The sequence below is a fragment of the Copadichromis virginalis genome, linkage group LG17, assembly GCF_057382275.1.
Source record: "Copadichromis virginalis isolate Kocher_CV1m ecotype Utaka linkage group LG17, C_Virginalis_male_GT1.1, whole genome shotgun sequence".
NCBI classification, from domain to species: domain Eukaryota; kingdom Metazoa; phylum Chordata; class Actinopteri; order Cichliformes; family Cichlidae; genus Copadichromis; species Copadichromis virginalis.
Window position 1 is genome coordinate 39,560,073 of NC_140634.1, and position 23,685 is coordinate 39,583,757.

Here is a 23,685-nt window from a genome sequence, read left to right on the forward strand (position 1 = left end):
GATGAAAACACATTCGTTTTGTCACTGTTGCGGCTACTCCAACCAATGGCCGCGGCAGGCTAAACATGAGGACACCTGATGACGCGCAACAATTAACGCACAAACACTTCTGTATCATTTGCTTCTTTATTTCCACATGCAACTGTCCAAACTATAAATCAGCACATGGGATCAACCGTCAAACAAACGCACAGACTGCACAAGCAAATAACTGCAACTTACAAATAAATGCACCAGCTACTATGTCAAAACTCCAAACTGGTCTATGGCAGCAATTAGTGCATAAATATACAAACACCATCAAGTTACAGTCAAATATATCAAATCATTCAAATTGTGCTCAAGTTGCGGTATGTTGCGACATGTTGCGGTCAACAGAAAGTTTTGCCTCGTGCTCACCCTACCTTCTGCTCATCACATCAGGTGCTGTGTACAAGTGAGTGCAACCACATTTATTATCTACCACACCCATGAGACACGCCCAACACCCATACACCAATATAGTGAGTCCATTTAAACCAACCCACTTCAGACGGGAACCACTCATATGGCTCCTACAGTCACATTTAGATTACTGTTCGACAACTTGGTCAAATAACTGGAATAAATTCGTATAAGTTGCAAATTTCTCGTTTAGTTCTACACTTTCCTTTTAGTACAAGTGTTGGCCAAACCAGCCTTGTGTTCATTTCTCTGAGTGTAAAAGGGAAATGATTCCACAGTTAGTTTTATTAGAAAAATCATCCTAGCAAAAGCGCCAAAAATTCTTTACAGCAAACTGTTGTTTTTTTTGTGACATCAATATACTCCACACGTCAGTCGACAGACGGGCAGCTTTTTTTGTTACCTGCCTTTGAACAAACCCAGTGCAGAGGAGAGCACAGTATAGAGCAATGATGGTGCATGGAATTCACTTCCACAGTTTTTGGTATTAAGAATGAACACAACTTGTAAAAAAAATTGCAACAGTATATATTTACACAGGAATAATCCTTAGAATTGGTTATTTGCTGTTAGGTTTTCGACATTTTATGTGATGAGCATGTCGGTCCCTGGGATGGAGTTAATCATTTAAAAAAGGAAATGAGATACTCTGAATCCTATAGATGCTTATTTGTAACAATTAATGTCTGTTTCATGTTGAGCTGTTGGTTTTAATTGTGTTGTTTTGTTGTTTCCGAGCCTGTTTTGTCTTTCATATGTTTTATGTATGAAAAAAGCTTTTTTGTTAAAAAGTTCGTCAGAGCCCTGGAACAGTAGCTCCTGCTATAGCATGAGCTAATGGGGATCCTAATAAACTTAAACTGAACCTCCATAACCCTGAACTGGATAAGCTGTGAAGAAAATGAACAAGTGGATGGATGTGGGTTATTATACCGAGCTGTTCTTGGAGGTTGTGGGTTTTCCAATAGCTGCATTTTGTTTTATCCTGCCCTATATATAATAGGTTTATATACTATATTCCCACATGGGATCACAAATCCATCCACAGTCAGTATATGAAGGCAGTTATATCAGCTGGAGCTGTGGCCTTGTGTCAAATGATTGATTTGAAAGAAAAATTGGCTTGAAATGAAATTGACTTTTTTGTTTGGTTTGTGCCACTTTGGTGTTTATGGACAGTAAGGTGTTTAGGTAAAAGGATTGCTTTGTGGTTTTCCCAAAGGTTGATTCTGTTCACCTGGACGTAGCGTTTTCAGTGGGAGAAACGTTTGGTGACCTCTTCGGTCTTAGTCGAGACTGAGTGAGAGTTTCTGAGCTGTTTTTTAGTAAGTAAGTAAAAAGTAAGTAAAATGTATTTATTAAGCGCTTTTCACAGACAAACAGTCACAAAGCGCTGTACACAAATATTAAAATAAATACAATCAATAGACATTATACACAATGTAAAAGATCAAATGTAAATAATGTAAACAATATAAAATATGTAGATCAACAAAAGGCTTGTTTGAACAGAAAGGTTTTTAACTGCTTTTTAAAAGAATCCACAGAGTCAAGCAAACGTAATTGTGGTGTAAACTGTTCCACAGCCTTGGTGCAACAGACAGAAAGGCTCCGCCCCCTTTTGTCTTCAGTCTGTACGGGAACCAACAGACTCTGAGTCTGAGCGGAGACGACGAGCAGCAATGTATTTTATAAGAAGCTTGGATAAATAATCTGGGGCCGTTTAGTGCTCTGTATGTTAAAACAAGATTTTTAAAGCAAATTCTAAACTCTATTGGGAGCCAATGTAAAGAATATAAGACCTGAGTAATGTGAACACGCTTGGTAGGACGAGTTAGTATTTTGTATCGCCTGAAGGCGAGAGAGAGATGATTTATCCAAGCTAGTAAACAGGGAATTACAGTTCAGCTGAACTGGAAAAACTTCAGTGTCTTGCTGTTTCTAAAGGGACTGTAGTAATACTGGCAGCAAAGTGGAGCTTTTGTTTATGGATCAGTGGGTCTAACAGACAAGGTGTCTAATGGTGTTGGGGTCATACTGGTTCAGAGTGTCCCATCTTGCAGATGAGTCCCTCTGTGACTGACACCCAGTGGTTATCTGTGTTTTAAAGTCTTTAATGGACGCTGTCGAGAAAGAAAATATCAACCAGAAAAATACGTCTGATTTCAGGACACACACACACACACACACACACACACACACACACACACACACACACACACACACACACACACACACACACACACACACACACACACTCACTCTCTCTCTGCTTTTACAGAGTAATTATTTAGTGTCTGTGGCTGAAGCTCAGACTGGGACAGGGGTCCCTTGGACTGCTTTGAGGATGCGAGTACTTGTCAGAAGCAAACTCTTGATATGTTTGTATTTTGGGGAATGAGGTCTTTTTCTTGTTCTCAACATGTGAACATTCCCTACAGTAACAGGTGTGTGCAGGTCTGGCTCCCTGCAGGACTGCTTTGCTTAAACAGACTGGGATGTGTTGGGTTCAAACTCTACAAAACAGTCAGACGTGCTACCTCACACAAAAAAACACAATTACTGTACAGGGACTAAATAACCTCTGATATGATGGCAGGTTTACATATATGTTGGATTTATGCTGATTTCTCTCAGATTTTCTCTCAGATTTGATGAATCTCGCTGATATATGAGTATATTTAGACATAATTTACTGATTGAGATTTAAAAGTAAAATCTGTACAGATAAAGCCAGGTAAGCCAGGCTACCATCAAGCTTATGAATATGTAATGCAATGCCTTACTGGAGGAGTTTAGGCTGCTGAATTCTATAATTATATTAAAATGTAGCTGCGTGACTGAGGATTAAAGTTACAGCTCTATTTACAAATGAAGCAGCCGATTGCAGCTACATGTCGTGGAGGATTTGGACGTGACTTGTGCTGTGCGGCACTAGAAGGGGAAATGTTTAAAAAAGACTGCAATGAAGAGTTTTTATTCCTGATTTAAAAGGAATGAAGTAAAACATTCCTCTCCACGTCTCCATTGTACTCTTAGCTGACCTGGCACTAGCAGTGTTTGTGGCACCGATCCAAGGAGGTGAACCTCTTGAACTTCACTCTTTTTGTGCACGTAAACACGAAAGGTGACACCTTCCCGACTATTACAGTTTGCACCGCTTTGATCTTGTACGCTCTAGGAAACGAATAACCAAAAATCGATTGGTTGTGAGATGAAGTGAAGTAAAAACTGCACGAGACAAAGCGTGATGTGATCTTATTCTTTTAAAAGCAAGTGTTTGCCCCCCCCTCCCCCCAGAAGAAACAGGACATTTTGAATTATGCCATGAATCACAAAGCATTACACTAACATGAATCATGTCTATCACAGTGTTTTTCCCGGAGTGAAATACCAAAGGTTTATTTACAAGAACTCCTTCTTTAATCCTTGTTTATTAAGGTTCGTTGAGGATAACAGTGTAACAGAGCAGCATTAAAGTAAAAATACAGGGAATAAATGAGCAGTATTTGTTTATATGGCACTATCATCTCTATACTACTATCACTATTTTACTCTATCAGCTCGACTTATTAAAAACACCAGTTTTTTTCTCCATTTATTAATTTTATCAAACGGTATTAGAACTGCTGTGAAGTATCAGTGTTATTTAATATGAGTGTTTATGTGACAGTACACTGAACACATGTGTTGGCCCCCAACTGCAAACTTTTATTCTAATTTTATATCTGACTTACTGTATAAACCTGTAAAAACTCCTCCAGCCAAATGAATGAATAAATACATAATTAAAGAGCACGTGCCAAAAATACAGCTTTTATTGAAAACAAATCCTAGCAAAAGTTTTAATTTGTATTTTTTCCCCTCTCGGTGTTATTTTCTAACTAGTGTAAACTTTTTACGGTCCCTCTTAAGCATCTACGCTGAAGCCGGTTTGTTGATGAGCTTTAAGAACTATATCGTCTAGCGGAAGACTATGCCTGCTTCCGTTTTTTTGAGCCCTTTTGTTGCTAAATGTTATTACTATGTGTCTGCTGCGAAAACATTGCTTTCTAATAATGCGTGAGTCTGGTGTGTCGCCGTGCTAAGGCAGAAAGCGCGACCTCTTGCGGTTGAAAGGCGGAGGTGTAGCGCGGCGGGCCTCATCATCGCGGCGGACCAGCGGGACAAAGCACTTGTTCAGAGACCGCTCACTGCGCCTCTGTGCCGGGGACAGACGGCTGCTACAGACGGAGAAACCACTCCAGCGCTGCTTTCAGATAGAGGTTTACTTTAAACGGAGAAACGCATTTTTCTACGGGCGCTTTAGTTTCCCAAACAGCTTCACACTTTTAAAGGAAGGAGAGTTTTGACAGGAAATAAGGGCGGCCACTGGTCAAGTTTCTATCCCCCCCCCTTCGGCGACCTCAGGTAAGATAACCGTGAGGTGGATAGAGGTAATGCAGACTGTGACTTTTTTGCCTCTAAGAAGTGAGGTAACTTTCTTTAATGTCTCATAAAGTTGTTCATACTTGCCGCTGTTACAGCGAGTGTCGGGTTTACATTCGTTACTTCGACAGGTGGGCTAACGACCCCCGAGTCCTGCTAGCTAGCTTACGCTCGGTACATAAATCTGTTTAAAACTACCAGAATCCCTCTTGTTCGAAAGAGCGCAAAACCCCGCCTGTATTGATATCACGACAAGTATTTAGTTTGACGTAAAATAAATCACGGTTAAATCCAAAGTACTTGAAGCATGTAATCAGTTAGACCGCTGTGTTACCTCAGTGATGTATGTACCCAGGTTAGCGCTTATGAATATAAATACATGTGTGTGTGAAGTTGTGCTTTGGCCATGCAAAATACTGCACACCTTACAGCGCCTTGATCTTATCATCCTTCATATTTAAAGCAGAGCTACTCTAATGGCTGATCCGACTCTTAATGCAACCTTTATTAAGACCGTGTAAGCGTTGTAGACACCGGGGGTCTGTTGCTTACCTCCTGCTTCAGTTTGCCTACTTTTTCCTCAATCAGCTGGTTATTCTGTAAAGTCATTGTTGGAGGTCCGTGTGCCTGTCTTTGTGTCTCGGTCTGGCACGGGGAGGGTTTTAAAACCACCAGGTGAAACGCGTCCCTCAAGCTTTTTTCGTGTTAGAGCATTAAAAGAAAGCTGTGATTATTCCCCACAGATTTTATGGTGCAGCTTTGTCAGTGGGTGTTTTTGAGCAGGATGTCTTGGCTGACTCCCGTGTGAGTGTGCCAGTAGGTCGCAGCCTACATCGGGCAGGGGTCTAATAGTTTTTGACAGATGTACGGCATGTGACTGTATAACTGGAATTCCTTCATGAGCGACGGATGATAGAGACTCTGTGTTGTAGTGGTGCTCAGACTGTGGCTGGTGGGCGTCTGACGTGACCTGTGACTTCGGTCCAAGCACTGCGCTCTCTGCCCAGCCTTAAAACGAGCCAGGCAACCCAGTGTTAGACAAACACGTACTGATACTGCTGTCGGTGTTGTACTACTCCTGCTACAGTAGTTACACTGTATCCAGGCCAGTACTGGGAGAAAAGGTCCCCAATAAGTAATCCCCATGTTTTTGTGGGCTATAACAATCATTGTGCTGCAGCTACAAACATCTTTCTTGTTCATGTACAAGCTCTCAATCTGAAGTAGTAATAGTAGTAGTAGTTTTATTATTTATTTAAAACAGAGTATTTTAAGTGTGTAGTGGCTTGTTGGCTGATTTCTTCCTGAGATGACCTGAGGTGCTCAGCTTTTGCTTGTGCAATCAAGTGGAAATTTTAGGGAGAAGCAATTAAATGTGAGGTAGAAGTCACGCAGTCAGAGCTGAGTGGTGTGGACATACAGAAATTATTTTACTGCTACAATATAACCTGCATTATTACCATTGCATTAATAATATCCTACAGCACTGATATTGCATTAAAGATGTTTATTAAAGCTATTGCCACCATATTAACCTTTTTATTACATATAGTTATTTTATACACATTGCATGTTTGTGCTCATTCAGAGTTGATGCTCAGTCTATTAAAGAAGGTTTTAAGCTTTGTGAAGCGCTGTGTCTTCACAATCTATTGTGTAGGTGACTTGGAGCACAGAAGGATAAACAGCGTACACGCTTACAAACACATATAATCCTGTCAGGCCAAAGGCCCCAAATTCATTTAGCTTCTAACTGCATTTCAGTTTGCTTGGTAACAGATGACAGAAGACCAGTCAAGAAAGGACAAGCCCTCTAGACCATCTAGGCTTTAAATTTATTGCCATGTATGGAAGGTGTTATAGGAAGAGGAACTTCGGTGTCTGTTTTAGCCATCTAACATGTACCATTTACTGTAATCAATGTATTTGATCTGTAATCGACGTGAGAAGGGGCGTTAACCCTGATGTTATAAAAGCATTTTCAAGTGCATTCTTAGGAGGAGACGTGTGCTGATGTGATGCTGCAGACTTCTTCTCCTGTGTTCATTCAAACTCATTGTTTGATTGCATCTTCTGGGCCTCTGTTGGTTTGTTTCATTGCTCAACATTTATTGAGTTGGGGACAGTGGGCTGCTGTAAAAAGCTAAATTACCGATATAAACAAACGCAGTAGCAGGAACTAAACGAGCACCCAGCTGAGAATAAAGGACATGCTCATCCACCTGTACCCCCCTCTTTCTGTTTTTCTGTTTTCTGCCTCCGTCCGTGCAGGAGCAGCACAGAGGAGCCCTTGTTTGATCGTCCCCGGACACTGCCCCAATTTCTTTCTCTCTCTCTCTCTAACTTTGGTTTCATAGCAACACTGCTCCCGTGACGGGCAGCCTTGACTTCTTGCCCTCCTGCTCCTGAAACAAAGACAAGAAGTTATGGAGGGCAGGAGAGAAGCGGGGGAGAGAGTTAAGAGACAGGGCAATTGTATGGGGGTTGAAGGACACGGAGGACCGAGGGAGGGTATAATGGGAAGGTGTCTGAGATGGAGGCTCTGAGGCGAGACCTCTTCTTCCATTGTGTTCACCCGAGTCCCATAAAAGAGAGCAAGAGTTATGACACTGTGGGCAGTGCCAGGGACTGTGTCTCTCTCTGTGTGTCTAAACTTCTGAATGACTTGGCATCTTAGGCTTTTCCTTCTTTCTTTTTTTTAATTACCAATAACCCCCCCGAAACATCTCAGCACAGAAACTGAGTAAGAAAAATGTCAAACATGCTCTTCCACCGGCTCTGTACGTGTGTCTACATGCTGTTTTAAATGAAACTTGAGATCCGGTTACACTTTATTTGTTGAATGACAATGCTAACTAATGAGTTGCAGGTGTAACGCTTTGTTATACTCGTATTTACACCACACACAGAGAGAGCACAGTTTTCAGTAACATAAAGGTAACGGAGGCCTCGAGGTCTTCTGCAGGAAAGCTGTTTACGTGCCTTTCAGTGAAACGTGTTGGCCTCCCACTCCCTGTACAGCTCGGCGTTAGAAGAATGGGGATTGTTATGTCGTAAACTGCGGCCTTGCAAATCTCTGTGTAGCAGAAAAATGTTTAGCTGGATACTGAGATGTGAAATATTCAAATTGTGGACATCGTGAGGCTAGAGACACTTCCACAGCCTGTAAAGAGGCAGAAAGGAAAGTATTGTTGTTTGGATGCTCTCCCTGTCCTGGTACTGACGTCTCCGTACTGATTCTGACTCGGCTGCTTCACAGACCTCATAACTGCGGCTATTCCTCTCATTTTTTTCTCTGTGTGTCTTTTTCTATGTGATCTGTCCAAGACGTGATTTTCTCAGCCAAACAGGAGAAAACTGGATAAACAAAGCTTAGTTGTGCCATCATAAAACGCACTCCCTTGTAAATGGTAAAACATTTACACTGTCCTCGTTTGCTAGTCACACCTAGTTTTCCCGTATCTGCTCATGTAGCGTTGCTCATATCAGTTCAGCTGAAACGCAGCTCAGGACGGCTCCTCCCGCCTGTGCGCCGTACATGTTGATCTCTCGGTTGCTGACGGACTTTTTGTGTGTTTCTCTTTACACTTTCAGACGTCTTTGAGCGATGTTTGACAAACAGCATTACGAGAGTCCGCCGGTCTACAGTCCCCCTTTCACCCCTCCACCCAACAATGGCTTTGGGCCTGCGGCGAGCTTCCATGGCCCTCAGAGCGACTACAACGTGTACCCACCTCCACCAGGATCCTACTACATGGAGGACAAGCCGCAGCACTTCTACAAATGGCTGTCACCTCCTGGGATCGTCAAAGCCATGATGGTCACAGTCATAGTGCTGTGTTTGGCGATATTCGCCTGTGTGGCTTCCACGCTCATGTGGGATATCCAGTACGGGTACGGCTCGGGAATGGGTTACTACGGTTCTGGGATGGGCTACGGCAGCGGCTACATTGGAGGCAGCTACGGCTCGGGCTACGGTGGTTACGGCGGATACGGAAACTACTACGGCTCCGGCTCCTACATTTCTCCTTACTCGGCCAAAGCTGCTATGATTGCCATGGCAGCCATTAACTTCGTAGGAGCACTGGCCTTCTTCATTGCCAGCTTCTCTAAAACCAACGCAGTCCGCAGCAGAAAGTACTTCCTGGCTGTCTTGATATCCAGCGTTTTGATGGCTGCCCTGCAGGTAAAACTGCTTTTAATTTCCCATGTGCTCTTTTTTTATTAACACACACAGAGAGGAGTGCAAGTACTTTGGTGAATGATCTTCTGAAAGCATAATATTCATGTGAAAATTATGTTTCTCAACACTTTATTTGTCTCCTCAGTGTTTGCCAGGTTGTGCTATCATAACACTGTAAAATATGGGAGTGGCAAATAATCAGTAAAGCAAAGAAGTCTCGACAAATTCAAACTAGACAAGGTACAAAACTAAATAAAAACACCTTTGCTGGACAGTTTTAAAGCTGTAAATATATTTTTACTAATTTTCTGGAGATAATAGAAGAGAACCTTCATCTGATGGAGCGAACTCTGACTCTGTGCTTCTGCATCACTGAGGAGACTGAAACACAGGAGCCCTGTACTTTAAATAAGTCAATTATTTACAAAAGCTAGCATAACACGGTGAATAATGTACCTGAGCACTCAAAGTGCTTTACACAGCATGCCTCATTCACACAGGTGCTTTCTGTGTAGCGTTCACACACATTTACACTCCGATGGATGCAGAGAGCAACTTGAGGTCAGTATCAAGGATATTTGGCATGCAGACTGCAGCAGCCAGGGATCAAACCACCAACCTTCCAGTTATTCGATGACCCGCTCTGCCTCCTGAGCTACAGCCACCCCAACGTGACCCGAGCTCCCTCATAAACCTCCCATTTAGGACAAAACCTTTTGTAGTCGTTCTCATCAGCTGTTTGACAAAAATCCCCAACTCCCCTGCCGAAAGAGCTCAACTTTATCATCATGCAGCTAAAATAATTTTAGCTCAAGACATATACTTAAACTGTTGTTGCACAGACAGTAAAGCTTAAAGGGAAATTAATTTACAGTCATCACTGAATCTCTCACACACACACACACACACACACACACACACACACACACACACACACACACACACACACACACACACACCATGTTTTCATATCTTTGTGGGGACATGTCATTAACACAATGCTTTCCCTAGCCCCTGACCCTGACCCTAACCCTGAGCCTGAGCCTGACCCTGACCCTGAGCCTGACCCTGAGCCTGAGCCTAACCTAACTGTAACCCTGACTCGAAAACCACATTTTGAGCCTCAAAAATGTCTTCAGACTCGTGGGGATTTTGGTCCCCACAAAAATATGAATAGAGGGAAACACAAACAGATTGTTTAGCTTCTGAGTTTAAGTTTGTAATATTGGGCCTGTAGACGGTGTCGTTGTCCACTGCAAACAGCTGATAGTCGTTGTGGTACCGAGCTCAGTGATGTAATGATATAATAAGTCACATGCACAGATACGTACATGGACAGCAAGCATGTCTGTGAGAGCTCTGCTCTTTCAGGTTAATTCAGGTGGATAGTAAACTGGAACTCCATTAGGATAATAAAGTGTATTTTTAACATAATCATATCATCATCAGTATTTTCCTGCAAGCTTCCCATCTCACACCTACGCCGACAGTCAAAACTGGGAACGCCTTTCTTTGTTATGAATAGTATTTAAATTTGGATGTTTTCTAAAACCCGAAATACCAGAAACATAATTTGAAGCCGAATACTTCTACTCTTCGCTCTGTTGGACCGCTGCATACAGATGTTAATCCAGCACACCATTACGTTTATTGAGCTCAGTGTACAGAGCACGACTCTGGAGCCAGTGTGAAAAGAGAGAGTCTGACTTTCTGTGCTGACCTGGAAGCTTTCACTGTGATGATTCATTCATTTACTGTTAACATAAATGTTTGTTTTTTAAAAATGATTCCACTTGATTTGACTATTAAATACATACTTATGAAAGCCAGAGAGCCAGTGAACATTTGTTAGTCCAACGTGGAAGGTGTCTGTCTCCTCCTTGTACTGTGGCCTTTGGACTCACAATGTGTTCTCCACACATGTGATAAGATTGCTGCTGACTGTTTGCCATCATGTAATCTGATGCTGCTGCCTCTGAAACGCCTCTTTCACTAATCAGCCCTCAGATGTCACATGTGTCTTTACTCTTACACTAAATATGTCGGTGCACTGTTTCTGTGTCTTTCAGGGCATCATAAACATCGTCTACATCGTGGGGGTAAACCCCATGGCCCAGAGCTCCTCCAGTATGATGTACAATCCAATGCTCATGATGTGCCAGAATCTTTACCAGACCAGTTACTCGCAGATGGGAGGAGTGGGAGGCTTCCCCATGTACAACCAGTACCTGTACCATTACTGCTTTGTGGACCCACAGGAGGTCTGTAGCTATATTAAATGAAGGATTTGTTTCCAGGATTATTTAATGATGACGCTGCCCGATGAACCTGTTTAATCTGAAATGGTAAAAAGTCTGCGAGAGGTTTTCTTGATTGATTTGTTTTTTGATTATTTCTGTGTTTATCAGCCGTTTATTAAAAGTGAAAATGGTAACGACTTCAGTTGTTTTCTGTTATCTGCTTGTTAAAACCTGTTCAAACTGTGGTGTAAGTGAGATTTCCTTCTCACATTAGTTCTGTGCAGCACTGTGACTCGTAATGTTGCCACACATTTGTACTTTTTGTACCGGGATAAACCAACTTTATCTCGGCGCTTATCTCTTTCGTGATGTACTCAGACTCATATTCTTGTCGTTACCAGGGAATTGCAATGGCATGTGGATTCCTGGTTGTCATCGCCTTGAGTGTTGCTGCTTTCTTCGCTCAGAGGACAAGAGGGAAGATCTGGCGCTACGGCAAACCGAATATTTACTGGGAAGAGCCTCTTGTTGGTGGGAAGGCCTCAGAGGGCAGAGATGTAGAGGACTGGGTAAGAGACAACAGGATGGCGGACACAGTTTAATAAGGTTTAAATGGAGGATTTAAAAAACTAAATCACATTTCCTTCCTGCATTCCTGCATTTCCTTTGCCCCAAACTAGCCTAGAGTCTATGCATGCAGAGCTTGGAGTCAAGTGAGCAGGATCACGCAGAGTTTAAATCCAGCCTCAGGTGGAGCACAGTAATCACGACAGATTTGATAAGATGATGAAATGCTCAACCACAGCGGGGTTTGTTTTGTGTCTTTTGCATAAACGATTAAGCCGACTTGCTTTACCTCTCTGTCACAAATAATGTGATTTATTGCTAAATGGCAGCGAAGTAGGTGAGCAGGCAGCTGCCAGTGAGGTAATCTTCTTGTGTAGATAGTCATCAGTGATAATGACAGGTAGGCGATTGTGGTGACCTGTAAATAGCCAAGCAGAGACTTGCACATACCCTATTTTAGTCTGTTGATTACCCCTGCTGTTTGTAACATATAACTTGCGTCGAGAGACAGTTGATTGGTGTTGATCGCCAGTTTACTTCTCTCATATGCTTTTATTGCCTGGCTTTATGAGTTCACAGTCCGAGAGGAGTTTCATGTGTGATGTTGTGAAAGGTTCAGCAGGGAAACAGTAACGCTAACGCTAACGTTTCCTCTGACCGAGTCACTTTGTTCAGGGTCAGGATGATAGCAATCGGTGATTGTTTGCAAATGGCCTACAACCTGGTTTCAGTCTGAATAATCATTAACCACCCGAGGAGATGGTAAGCAGGCAGGTGGTTTGCCTCTGTGTTTTTCTAAAAGTCAACAGCCTTTCAGTCATGTAGGACCAGGAACTGAAATGTGGGAGCGCTGTGTAAGAGATTTAATTATAGTTCGTAACCAGCCGTAACAGGATAGTCTGATGAATTAAGGATGCAGAGAAACGTGCACTTTTATCTAAGAAATGTTTTCAGTCACGTAATGTACTGCAGGTTTCCGGCACAGCACCTCATCACACTAATGGTCTTTATTTCCTGTTCCCATCTAGTGTTTGTTCAAACATCATCCACTCGAATGTCAGAAACGCAGATAAATATACAAACATGGCACATAGCAGATACGTGCCAGCTACAAAAGAAAGAAACCCAGATTAATTATGATTAAACAGGGCACAGTGGTTCACACTGTTGCCTCATAGCGAGAAGGTCCTGGGTTCAATTCCACCATCAGGCCTTTCTGTGTGGCGTTTGCATGTTCTCCGCTGCATCCTCCCTCTCGCCCTAAGACAGCCGACGCAGGCCGCACAACCAAAACTAAGACTGCTACATTCTCGCCTAATATCATTTGATTACACCGGTGTGTCGAAGGACGCTGGGAGTCACAGTGTAGCTCTTGCAAAGATACCTGAAGTTCCACCAAACAGACGTGTTGTACTGGTGAATGATATAGAGCCGTTTGTTGTTGAGAGAGCTCGTCCTTCCCGACAGTGTAACATAGCGCGCAGAGGTGTACAGGCAGGGCGGAGTGAATGAGAAGAGCCCACAGTGACTAGCACTGCTGCCTAATAATGGAGCACAGTGAAGTCATCAAGCTCGTTGCAGGAGCAGTAATGAAGTCTCTTCACTAGAACAAATTTCTCCGAGAAGTCAAAACACCAAAGTATATTTTTAGTCACAGAAGAGTTTGTACAGTCAGAAAGATGAATCTTAGAGGATTTAATGATCAGTGGGAGCAGATAATTATACGTTTACAACATATATGATCTGTAGTCTGTGCGTCAAACTTCCTGCATGAAGACTGCGCTCTACTTGAAGCACATCGGCCAGCGTGTGCCAGTGGCTTTCTCCTGTCCTTACGTTCATTATATTACTATCATTATGATGATCACAGCCAGTCACATTCACACTGCAGGCTTTTTTTATTACTTTGTTGACACACTACCTGCGTCGCTGCCACAGAATGAGTCATCGGCCTCGTTTGGCTCCTTTAAGCACCAGGCGAGTGACAGTCTAAGGCTGTGGTCGGTCTGAGATTGGACCCGTCTCTGTTGTTGAGCTCAGGGAGGCCTGGCTCGCTCTGATGACCTCACACACAAGCTGCATTCAGCTGGCCCGAGGTGGTGCGCTGCATTGTGTGTGCTGCATGAGGTCATCAGAGTCGGTTCCTGCAGGGCTGTCTGCAGCATCCTGAGCTGCTTCACAGTTAGAAAATGTTCTGTCAGGACATTAAGCAGCGTGAACTCAACATTATAATGAGAAAATATTGGTGAGTTGGAGAGCAAAGAATCGGTTACTCTTCCACATTTTCACCTCGTGTCTGAGTAGTTAAATCTCTGATTAGTCACTGCTCTAACAAGTTTCTGTAAAGACCATCATCTCTACTTAATTACCTCAAATAAAAGGTTTATAAAGTTATGCAAGCCGACCTTTCCCGGCTGACACAGACACATCTCCTGATTTTCTGCTTTTAAGCCTTAAGAGTCTCCATCAAGACTCTGTTTCTTTGTCTATGCCCCCTAATTCCTTCCTTTGTTGACATGCACTTATGCCTCATTTATACTGCTGCTCCATGGGTCAGCGCCTCCTCATCAACATCCAACATTGCCTGCGAGCCATTTTTTTAATCTTCCTGTCAATCTTTGCCTCCTGGCTTTGCTTCAGCAGGCCCAGCACTCTCAGACATTCTTACTGTGCTTGCGCTCACAGCCGCTGTGCTTCTCACTGAGAGGACATTGTTGAGATTCTTCCAACAGGATTCTCCTGCAGCTGCACGAAGCCCTGCTCGCCCCCACCCAAGCGCTCCACCCAGTGTGATTATTGTTTTTTAGGGGCAAGGCTGATGTTTAGCTCTCAGGAATTTAGCGATGTACCACCTAGAGAGCGGAAAACCTGGTCGATGTTATCACAGGAGTAGAGCTGTGTACGGTGGTTGGTTAGTAAACCCTCGGTGCGAGGTAGTAGAGATAGTAGAGCGCGTTTCAAGGCCTTTGTTCGCAGGTCTAATCATTGATACACTTAGTGGCTTAAACACTGACCGACCCTGAGGCCTTCACTGTGAGGAAAGCCGTCATGCTGTCACCTGACCTCACAGGAAGGACTTGGAAATACAGGGAAACGTTTCGACTCCTTTTGTTTAACGACAGACAGGAAGGGCAGATCCGTTCCAGGTGTCCGTGAAGACGTGAGAGAGTAGAAAGAAGTGAAGCATTGCTGTGTATGTCATTCACTGCTTTAGGTTTTAAGGATCAGAAACAGGCGTCAGTAAAACAAACAGTATTTTATTGCAGTCTGAAAGAATTGGTTTATTTTTGGTTAGGCTTAGTTTTGATTTATAATTCACCTCCTGTAGCTCTCCTTTGTTTTTGCTCTCCTGAGCTTTTCGTGCACTGCGAGCCGAGCTGCTCAGTGTGGAGTTGGATTGCAAAGTGCAATTTTATGCCTGACTGCTCACTCAGACTTAAAGTACTAATTACTAAACTTTTTCCTTCATCTCGTTCTCTGTGTCTTTAAAAGCCATCATTGAAGCCAACGCTTTCCTTTATCACTTTCTACTTTAGTATATTTCACTGCTTCAAAGCTTTTGCTAAGTAGAACTAGTAAATATTACGAATGGCACAAAACAAATTCCCAGTAGATGGTTTTGGTGCATCCGATGTGTCAGAGGAGAAACGAGGCCGTGTGCTGGTCTGGTCTTTGAGTGCGTCAGCTGTTTGTTTGCATCTGCTGAACCTGCTCTCTCTGCTTTTTCCGTCCTGCTGAAGGTGAACAATGTGGAGGAAAGCCGGAGTGTTCAGGATGCCCCGACCCTGCTGGTGTCAGAGAAGGGAGGCGGGCCGCTTAACGCCTCAGTTAACAGCGTCGTCTCCTACCCCCCACCCAAGGTGGAGAGCAGCTCCTACAATGACGATGCGTACGACAACAATGAGTAGGTGGTTCACTTTTCTTTGAATACTTATCTCAACACCGTGAGCTTGCAGATATTTGTCTGGCGTGTATAGTATATACTCTGTATTATTATTATTGTAGATTGTTATTCTTTTCACACAGTCCCAGAACCACAGAACTGTTTCGTGCTTCCTGATTTGTGTCACTTCAGTCAGCTGTGTGAGATCACTAATAAGAACACACACTTTACCCTGAGCTCAGGACTTATCATTGAACATATTTATTGTATCAGAGGAAGAGAAAAGAAATAGATTGTTACAAAATATCTTTGCCACAGATTCTTTGGCTCAATGATGCAGAATTAATCTGTTTATATTTTCCTCTTCACATACATATATATGTGTATATATATATGTATATGTATGTGTATATATATGTATGTGTATATATATATGACTGTGCTGTTAACAGCACAAAATACACACACTTTACGCTGAGTCGATGTGGTTCAAAGTGCAGATTTTCCTCACAAGGCAAACAGAACCTGTGTTTGATAAGCAGCAGAGATGCAGTGTGCACAGTTGTTTTTTAGGAGCTTGTAATATCTGTGCCATTGGATTTGGATTCCTCCACAAATCCCCACAAACCCATAAAATTGAATGTGTCTCTCGTTCTCATTATTAAAGAGCTGTAGCTGCTTCCTGGTCACTGAGAGCCTCCATACGGCACAGAGTCAGATTGTAGATATGAGCAGCAATAATCATAAATGGGTTAGTAAAGGTCTACCTTTGCCTTCCTCCATATGGCGTCTGCCCGGGGCATTTAGGAGCACTCTTTTAGTATTGTGATTATAATGTCGTTAGAGCTTTTTAATCTTTGGTTAAATATTTTTAAAATGTTCGACTACACCTTTCTGCACTGTGAAAACTAAAAAAGCTAAAGGAAGCTGAGGGAAAAGGAAACAGGGTGGCAGCACACGCGATCGTCTTTTTTGCAGTAACTCTGGGTCATATTGCACGATGAACAGTCTGCTTTTTTAAATCTTAGCCTCATAATGCAAAGTTCCCTCCCCAAATCTCTTTTACATGTAATTCCAGTCTAGCTGCATAATGTAAGAAAGTAGTATCGATCATTAAATCAGAGATCAACATGGAAAAACTCTGCTGACGTTATCGATTGGTTTTGTCTGTTTCATGTGCTCCTATCTGCAGCGTCAAGCACGTTATGGTTTAAACGCTGCTGATCTTTTCCATGTGTGGGATGATGTTTGCCATTACTGTTTCCCAAACTGATGAAAAACACAAATGCAAAAATCTCCTTGGTGAAAAACAAAAAGCTCCGAGCTCTAAGCTCTTCTAAACTTATAATCATTACCCCCTCGGGGGGGGTAAGCCCGTGAAAGAAGAAGCCGCGTTCTCATGTCTTTTTTCTGCAGGTACTCTGAACGGACAAACAGCCGACCATTGGTCACAGCACACCTCACTCAACAGAGCCATGATGTGGACATTTTCTTCCACAGCGGGGGGACCAGCTCGAGCCCCTCAGAAGAGACGGGCGGAGGCCGCAAACCCTCCGCAAACAGGGGCAAGAGGCGCAGACGTAACCCAGAACTGGACGAGTCTCAGTATGACACGGAGTACACCACGGGAGGAGAGACGGGCAATGAACTGGATGCAGAAGAATTGGAGAGGTGAGAAATAATCTTCCACTTTATCTGTGAGCTGCTCACTCACAGTCTGGATTAGAGAAGAAAATGTCATTAGGCAAAAAACTCAGGATGGGGATTGCAGCCGAATGCTGTCGTGCCCTCGGGACCTGACCTATATTCTCTGACACGACTTAATTCCTAAGCTCAGAAGACCATGCACAGTACCTTCATTTAGGGAAAGTGCAGGGAGAACATCTCTTGATTTGAAACATGTACGTTTAAAATGGTAAAGTTACAGACACTCAAAGGACGAGAGGCCACGGCGTTTCCCTCGCTCTGTCCAGGAGAGCAGTTAATCCTCTAAAGCATGCCGCCTCACATGAGCTGTACTCGGCCATAATTAGAGAACTGGGACAAAGGTACAAGGTCCATTATAGAGACAGGAAATTTACACTGTGCATGGTTACATTTATTCACACTTTCAGTATCCCAGAGGGAGACATTTAAAGTTGAACTCGCCACAGCTGAACTTTCAGTGTTTCTGTGCTGAAGGAATATCAGTCATTCTTTTATGCTGGCTTTGATCACTTGGCCTGGACGCTGAGCAGCAGCTCACCTTTTGCATGAAAGAAAGGGCGTGAGCGCTTTACACCTTTAATGGCCTTAGGGCTGCCACAAACGATTATTTTGATAGTCGACTAGTCACCGATTATTTTTTGCGATTACTCGACTAATCAGATCATCATCCATTGGACGTAAAACGTACAGCTTATTGCACCAGCAGCATCTGCTCTTATATAACTATCATTAGCTTACAGCTTTAAGTGTTTAAGGTCTGTGCTAACTAAAAATAAAGACAAGATGATAGTTTATTAAATTTTAATGAAATTTGCAGATTGTTTCGGTGAAGTTTAATAAACTCCTTGCTATCTAAACTATAACAGGACACCGGAGTAAATTCTGGAGCATCTCACACTTCTGATAATCAGCTGTCTGCTTGACGTTTATTCAGCTGTGTAAGAACTATAACTTTAATCTCAGCCAAACCGATTTACTCAGGAACAAATAAAATACTAAAAAAAAGCCAAACAATAACATTTGTAAGTTATCTAAGTGACTCATATATCATGTTTAACCTGAGTAGCGAAAGACGGCGGTGGGTTTGAAAACGATTTGCCGGGAGTCCGGTGTTCTCACGGCTCTAGTGAGCCTAGCCCCCGGCTAGCTATCGAGCTAGTGGGTAACAGACGTCTCCGAAAACGTCGGAGCGCTTTTGAAAATATGCGGTGTCTTGATAAACTGAGCAGATATTTGAGGTTTACACAGCTACATTCTCGCCTGAAAATATGTTAAATGTTTATTTTGTGACCCAGAAAGAATAATAAGAGTAATATTAAAACTAACTAGCTGCCGCCATTGTTATAAACTGAGCTGGGCTGCGCTATGAATTCTGGGACACAGCTTCTTCTTCTTCGGGGTTTAACGGCAGCTGGCATCCTTGTACATGCAGTGCTGCCATCTTCTGTTTCAGTCCGTTATTACACTCTTAAATCCTGCTACTGATTCCTGCGTCTTTCAGGATCTTACAAAGCTTCAAACGACGCGTCGACTATTAAATCAGTCGTGGACGATTTTGATAGTCGACTAATCGTGGCAGCCCTAATTGGTCTCCTGATGCTGGCTCTGTTTCAGGATCCAGTTTAAAATGTCAGCACTTGTCTTAATGGTTTGGCGGCACCTTATTAAACTATCACGACACTGAGGTCTGTGAGCCAGCTGCTCTTGGATATTCCTAGATCCAGATTCAGTTCTAGTTGAGCTGGATTTTATTATAGAAAAAGCATTGTTTTACTTAGTTTTATTTAATGATTTTTAGCGTATATTTGCAGTTGATTTAGTGACTGTTATTATGGTGCATATGCTTATAAGCTGGTTGTTTTAAATGTGCTGTAGAAGTAAACGTTTACTTGACTGATGGAGTTGATAACTCTGCATTTTGATTGGTCGAGATTTATTTGCAATGCTGATGTTTGTCTTTCTTTCCTTTGCTGTCGCTCCATCACTCATTCCTCTGCACCACCTGCCTCCCTTCATTCTTTTCCTCCAGCATGTACCCAGAGATAACATCGGATGATCAGCGACACGATTATAAGAGAGAGTTTGACGCCGACCTTCGGGAGTACAAGCGGCTGTGTGCTGAGATGGACGACATTAACGACCAGTTGAACAAGCTCAGCCGGCAGCTGGACACGCTGGACGACACCTCAGCCAAATACCAGGTGAGATGAAACCTCTCCTCAGAAAGTCACGACACGGCTGAGCTGCACGAGCCTGGACACGGAAAGGACACTAAAGCAGGATCATAGAGAAGCTCCCTCTCAGTGGAACTCCTTTCACATAATAAATCATCGAATTTCCCAGAGGAACCCACCCGAGGGATTAATAAAGTTCTATCTTATCTTAAATACGATCCTGGATCTGCAAAGACGACAAAACAAACATTTACATTTGTTCTATATTTGACGTATTTATTGTGTTTGTCACTTAAAAAACTGCGATGATAAAGTCCGCCTTGGTACCTACTCGGATCGACTCGCCAAAGTTTTCAGGGTTTTCCATCAGGTCATCGTACCTGCGATCCGAGCAGGTACTAAAATGTGATGTCGTCAGACTGCACGCCACTGATTGGCTGGTCAGTGGCGTTATTTGCAGAGTCACGAGTTGCGTTCCCCGAGCGTGACGAGGAGCCACACAGACTAACCCGGAGTTTATATCGTCGCCTCAACGTTCGTGACGCATACTAATTACGCAGTCGGATGCGTTGCTATAACAACGATCATGCACATTAGCTGGTTTTCAGTTGTAATGGAAAACCAGTCGATCCGAGTAGATACTAATGGAAAAGCGTCTATATTAAGCTCCGAGAGTCACACGCAGGAGCTTTTTCCATCATTGCTCGTTGGCTTTTAGAAGCTGATCGGTCCCCCGCTGTTATAAATATACTAACCTTTCTGAGAATTGTTACAGGGAGTTATGCTAATATCAGAGTTTTCCATTAACTGTCAGTTTTTGTACAGTTCATTTCTCGGATCACAACTCCAACCTGTCTGACTTTGTAGAGTCTCTCGACTTGGCCTTTATTGAGGGTGAAGAGTGACTCAGAGCCACTGTGTTAAAAAAGTCATTGCTTATTAAGCTCTCTGTGCATAAAAGACACAAAATGTGAGCTTTAATGTTTCCTTTGTGTATGACGATCACACCAAACCTTATAACCTCTGTGTTATTCCCCAGATTGTAGCTGAGGAATATAACCAGCTGAAGGACCTGAAGCAGGTGAGGAGACATATCAGGCATTTTTTATTAACTCACCTAAAACAAACATTATTTATTATTATTAAAGACCTTTGACCCAAACCTGTGTGGAGTTTCTGTTTTAACGGGCTTTTCTGTGCTGCGTCTGCAGACGTCCGACTACCAGGCTAAGAAGACAGAGTGCCGCCGGCTGAGACACAAACTGTTCCACATCAAACGCATGGTGAAGGACTATGACAAGAACCACTGAGCACCCACTCTCCCCACAGCACACGATACACTCCAACATGCCACAAAGACTCTGTGACCTGCTGAGACCAAAGTTAAAGGACACACTCACGCTCACACACACACGGGGAACACGCTGCAAGTTTAATGATCTACTGTAAACAAATAATCGCTGATTTTGGGAGAGAATGAGGGGAGGAGCCTCCGGCCTGTGTGGCCTCAGTGCTTGCAGGGTACGGCTACTCCTGAGGATCAAAGGCTGCGGTTGGAGAGAGGCGGTTTGAAGGTCACCTAATAATTAGTCGCCCGAGGTAACGCTTTGCTCGCTTTTCTGCGTTTGCTCTCCGATAGGCGACTTTTCTTTGTTTTTTCCTCCACAGATAAGAGTCGGTGATGTTGTAGGTGAGCAAACACGCAGCCTCTGTGTGGCCGACGAACATTAGCTGAGGGTTTCTCACGTCGGCGTTCGTAACGACCTTAAATGTGGCTGAACTTAACAGCTTTCTTTTACCGTTTTTTTGCTTTTGTCGACACTGAGATTTTTATATTTTTTTACAGATGTTGTGACACCAAAACTGGCCAACAGGCTGTGTGTGGCAGTGTTGTATTGTGCGTTCTTTTAACGAGTCGTGCTCTTCGTATATATCAGAACAAATTTACAGTTGGTCTCTAAAACCTGGAGATTCATTCGTGCTTGTACATACTGTAGGCTCATAGTTGTGTGTTTAAACTATGCAAATTAGTCAAATTAACCACAGTGTCTGTATGTTTTCATCACACTCCTGAAAAACCCGCCTCGCTGTTTCTGTCGATAAGCTGAACTCATTTGATTCTTTGCCAATGAAAACGAGCTTTAATCCTCAGCGTTTGTGAAAATCTACTGTACACCTTAAATTCATGTAGACTCGCTTGTGATTCGTCTTGCATTTGTATTTTTATGAAGAACATTGTTGTCATTTTAAAAACCATTTGCGAGCCATTTATTTTTGTAAGAATTTATTGTCTTTGACGCTATTATAAAAAGACCATTTTTGTAACTGTGTACCTCCATAAATGATGTTGTCTAAAAAGTATTGAATTTAGTGAATAATAAACATTTCTAATTCTCTATTTGCTCTGGAGTGCATGTGCAGCGAGTTGCCAGCAGGGGGAGCAGGAGCGCTGCTGATGCAGCAGTCAGTGAGACTAATGTGAGCTAATACTGCCCTCTGGTGGTGCGTTTCTGTACTTCCCTGCTTCAGGTTTTAGTCAGATTTTTATTTCTGTTTCAAACTTTTCTCCACTTCTCTGCCGCCTGCTGGAAATCAGCTTCTGGCCCAATTGATCCTAATCAGTTCCTATCATAAAGATTGGCTGTTGATCCATCAACAATCCTTCAGTTTCAATATTTTTACCTTGTGACACGGCGCTCCAGCATGCTGGAAATTGCTTAGTTCACACTGCAGGTCTTAATGCTCAATTCTGATTTTTTGATCAAATCTGATTTTTTCTGTCTGCTCGTTCACACGATAAATAAAATGCGACAGCAAACGCGCTCTATTGTGAACGCTCAAAGCGCCCGCATGCAGAAAAGAAGACGTCACACACAACGCGCTCTGTTTAGACCCAGACCAAACAGTATTGTGTGACTGATGGCCCTTAATATAAAGACTTGTTTCGGACTTTACGTTTCCCAATTTTGCTTTAAGTTATAAAGTTATTGTGTTATCTACATTTGGCCTAATAATGATCCTTATTGCTGTTTTAGAGGAGCGCTGCTTCAAAGGATAGCTGCAGATTTCTGTCAGAATCTGCAGGTTATACAAAACAAGGAAAATGTTCATGTTTCTCCAACGTTTTCTTCCCAACAGTTTCACTGACATCTACACGGGATGGCCAGGCAGCGTTCGCGATGTCGGGCGCTGATAATCAGCGTCTGTCTTGTGTCGGTGATGTAAAAGACGGATTTAATGCGACATGACCATCAAACAGCAGTCGCTTTCTAAAACATCAGATATGTATCGGCTTCAGGACCACATACGAAAGTGACCCAGGTCGGATTTGAAAATATCGGATTTGTGCCGTTCACGTTGTCACACCATGATCGGATAGATGGTCGCACAGGGTCAGAAAAGTCGGATTTGATGCGCTTTCACCTGCAGTGTGAACGTAGCCTTAGACTGTCACCGTTCTAAAGGAGGATGTTTTTAGTCCCTAATAAGCAACTGGCTTGGAGGACTGATAAGACTGGAATAGATCACTTATCACTCGGGCTTTGGCCCACGAGCTGATAAATACCGACTCTTGTCCTGTGACTCTGCACACGATCGCAGGAAGATGTAAGACTGAAGCGACAACGGACACAAAGTCTGGTCACGGCTGCACGTTGTAACTTTTGTCACCAGAGCAACTATGTACTCGTCACCAACACTACTAAGGTTTGTGTTGCCACTTCCACTCACATAATTCTGTTTGTGTAGCAGTCAAGTGTGAAACGAGTTAGTCTAAGGGGCTCTTATGAGGTCACCGACACAACCTCTTCAGCTGCATTAGCCCATGCAAATCTGCACATACTCTGCCGCATTCAGGCTGCAGGTATCAGTTATTTCCATCTCACATCTGTCTTCAGCAGTTCATTTAAACCTGTCATGAGCAGCTGAATGAGTTTTATTGCTTCCAACAACCAGTCACGACGCACTCGCGACCCACGTCTGACCAGAATCGACTTTTGACCTTTTTGACTGTATTGTTTCACCTTTCTACACGTTGGTGTGAAATGTGGTCCTAATTAG

At 43.0% G+C, this 23,685-nt stretch overlaps 1 protein-coding gene across 2 annotated transcripts; it reads left to right on the top strand.

The window, feature by feature from the left end:
- The first annotated feature begins 4,586 nt into the window (after positions 1-4,586).
- LOC146689948 (occludin) lies at positions 4,587-22,022 on the top strand. 2 transcript variants are annotated; one of them, XM_085437286.1, is made up of 9 exons: positions 4,587-4,854; positions 8,467-9,058; positions 11,125-11,316; positions 11,697-11,864; positions 15,603-15,766; positions 17,162-17,416; positions 19,482-19,653; positions 20,666-20,707; positions 20,838-22,022. In XM_085437286.1, the coding sequence occupies exons 2-9, from the start codon at positions 8,480-8,482 to the stop codon at positions 20,934-20,936; spliced, it is 1,671 nt and encodes a 556-aa protein (XP_085293412.1). In that variant the 5' UTR covers positions 4,587-4,854; positions 8,467-8,479; the 3' UTR covers positions 20,937-22,022. The 2 variants fall into 2 exon arrangements, with proteins under 2 accessions (XP_085293412.1, XP_085293413.1); XM_085437287.1 differs by having other exon boundaries at positions 17,246-17,416.
- Positions 22,023-23,685: the final 1,663 nt, after the last annotated feature.

Excerpts from the sequence above, each read along its gene's own strand:
- LOC146689948 (XM_085437286.1), top strand. The coding sequence starts at position 8,480 with ATGTTTGACAAACAGCATTACGAGAGTCCGCCGGTCTACAGTCCCCCT. Across the intron at positions 11,317-11,696 it reads GCTTTGTGGACCCACAGGAG|GGAATTGCAATGGCATGTGG; the intron begins GTCTGTAGCTAT and ends TGTCGTTACCAG. Across the intron at positions 17,417-19,481 it reads GATGCAGAAGAATTGGAGAG|CATGTACCCAGAGATAACAT; the intron begins GTGAGAAATAAT and ends CTTTTCCTCCAG.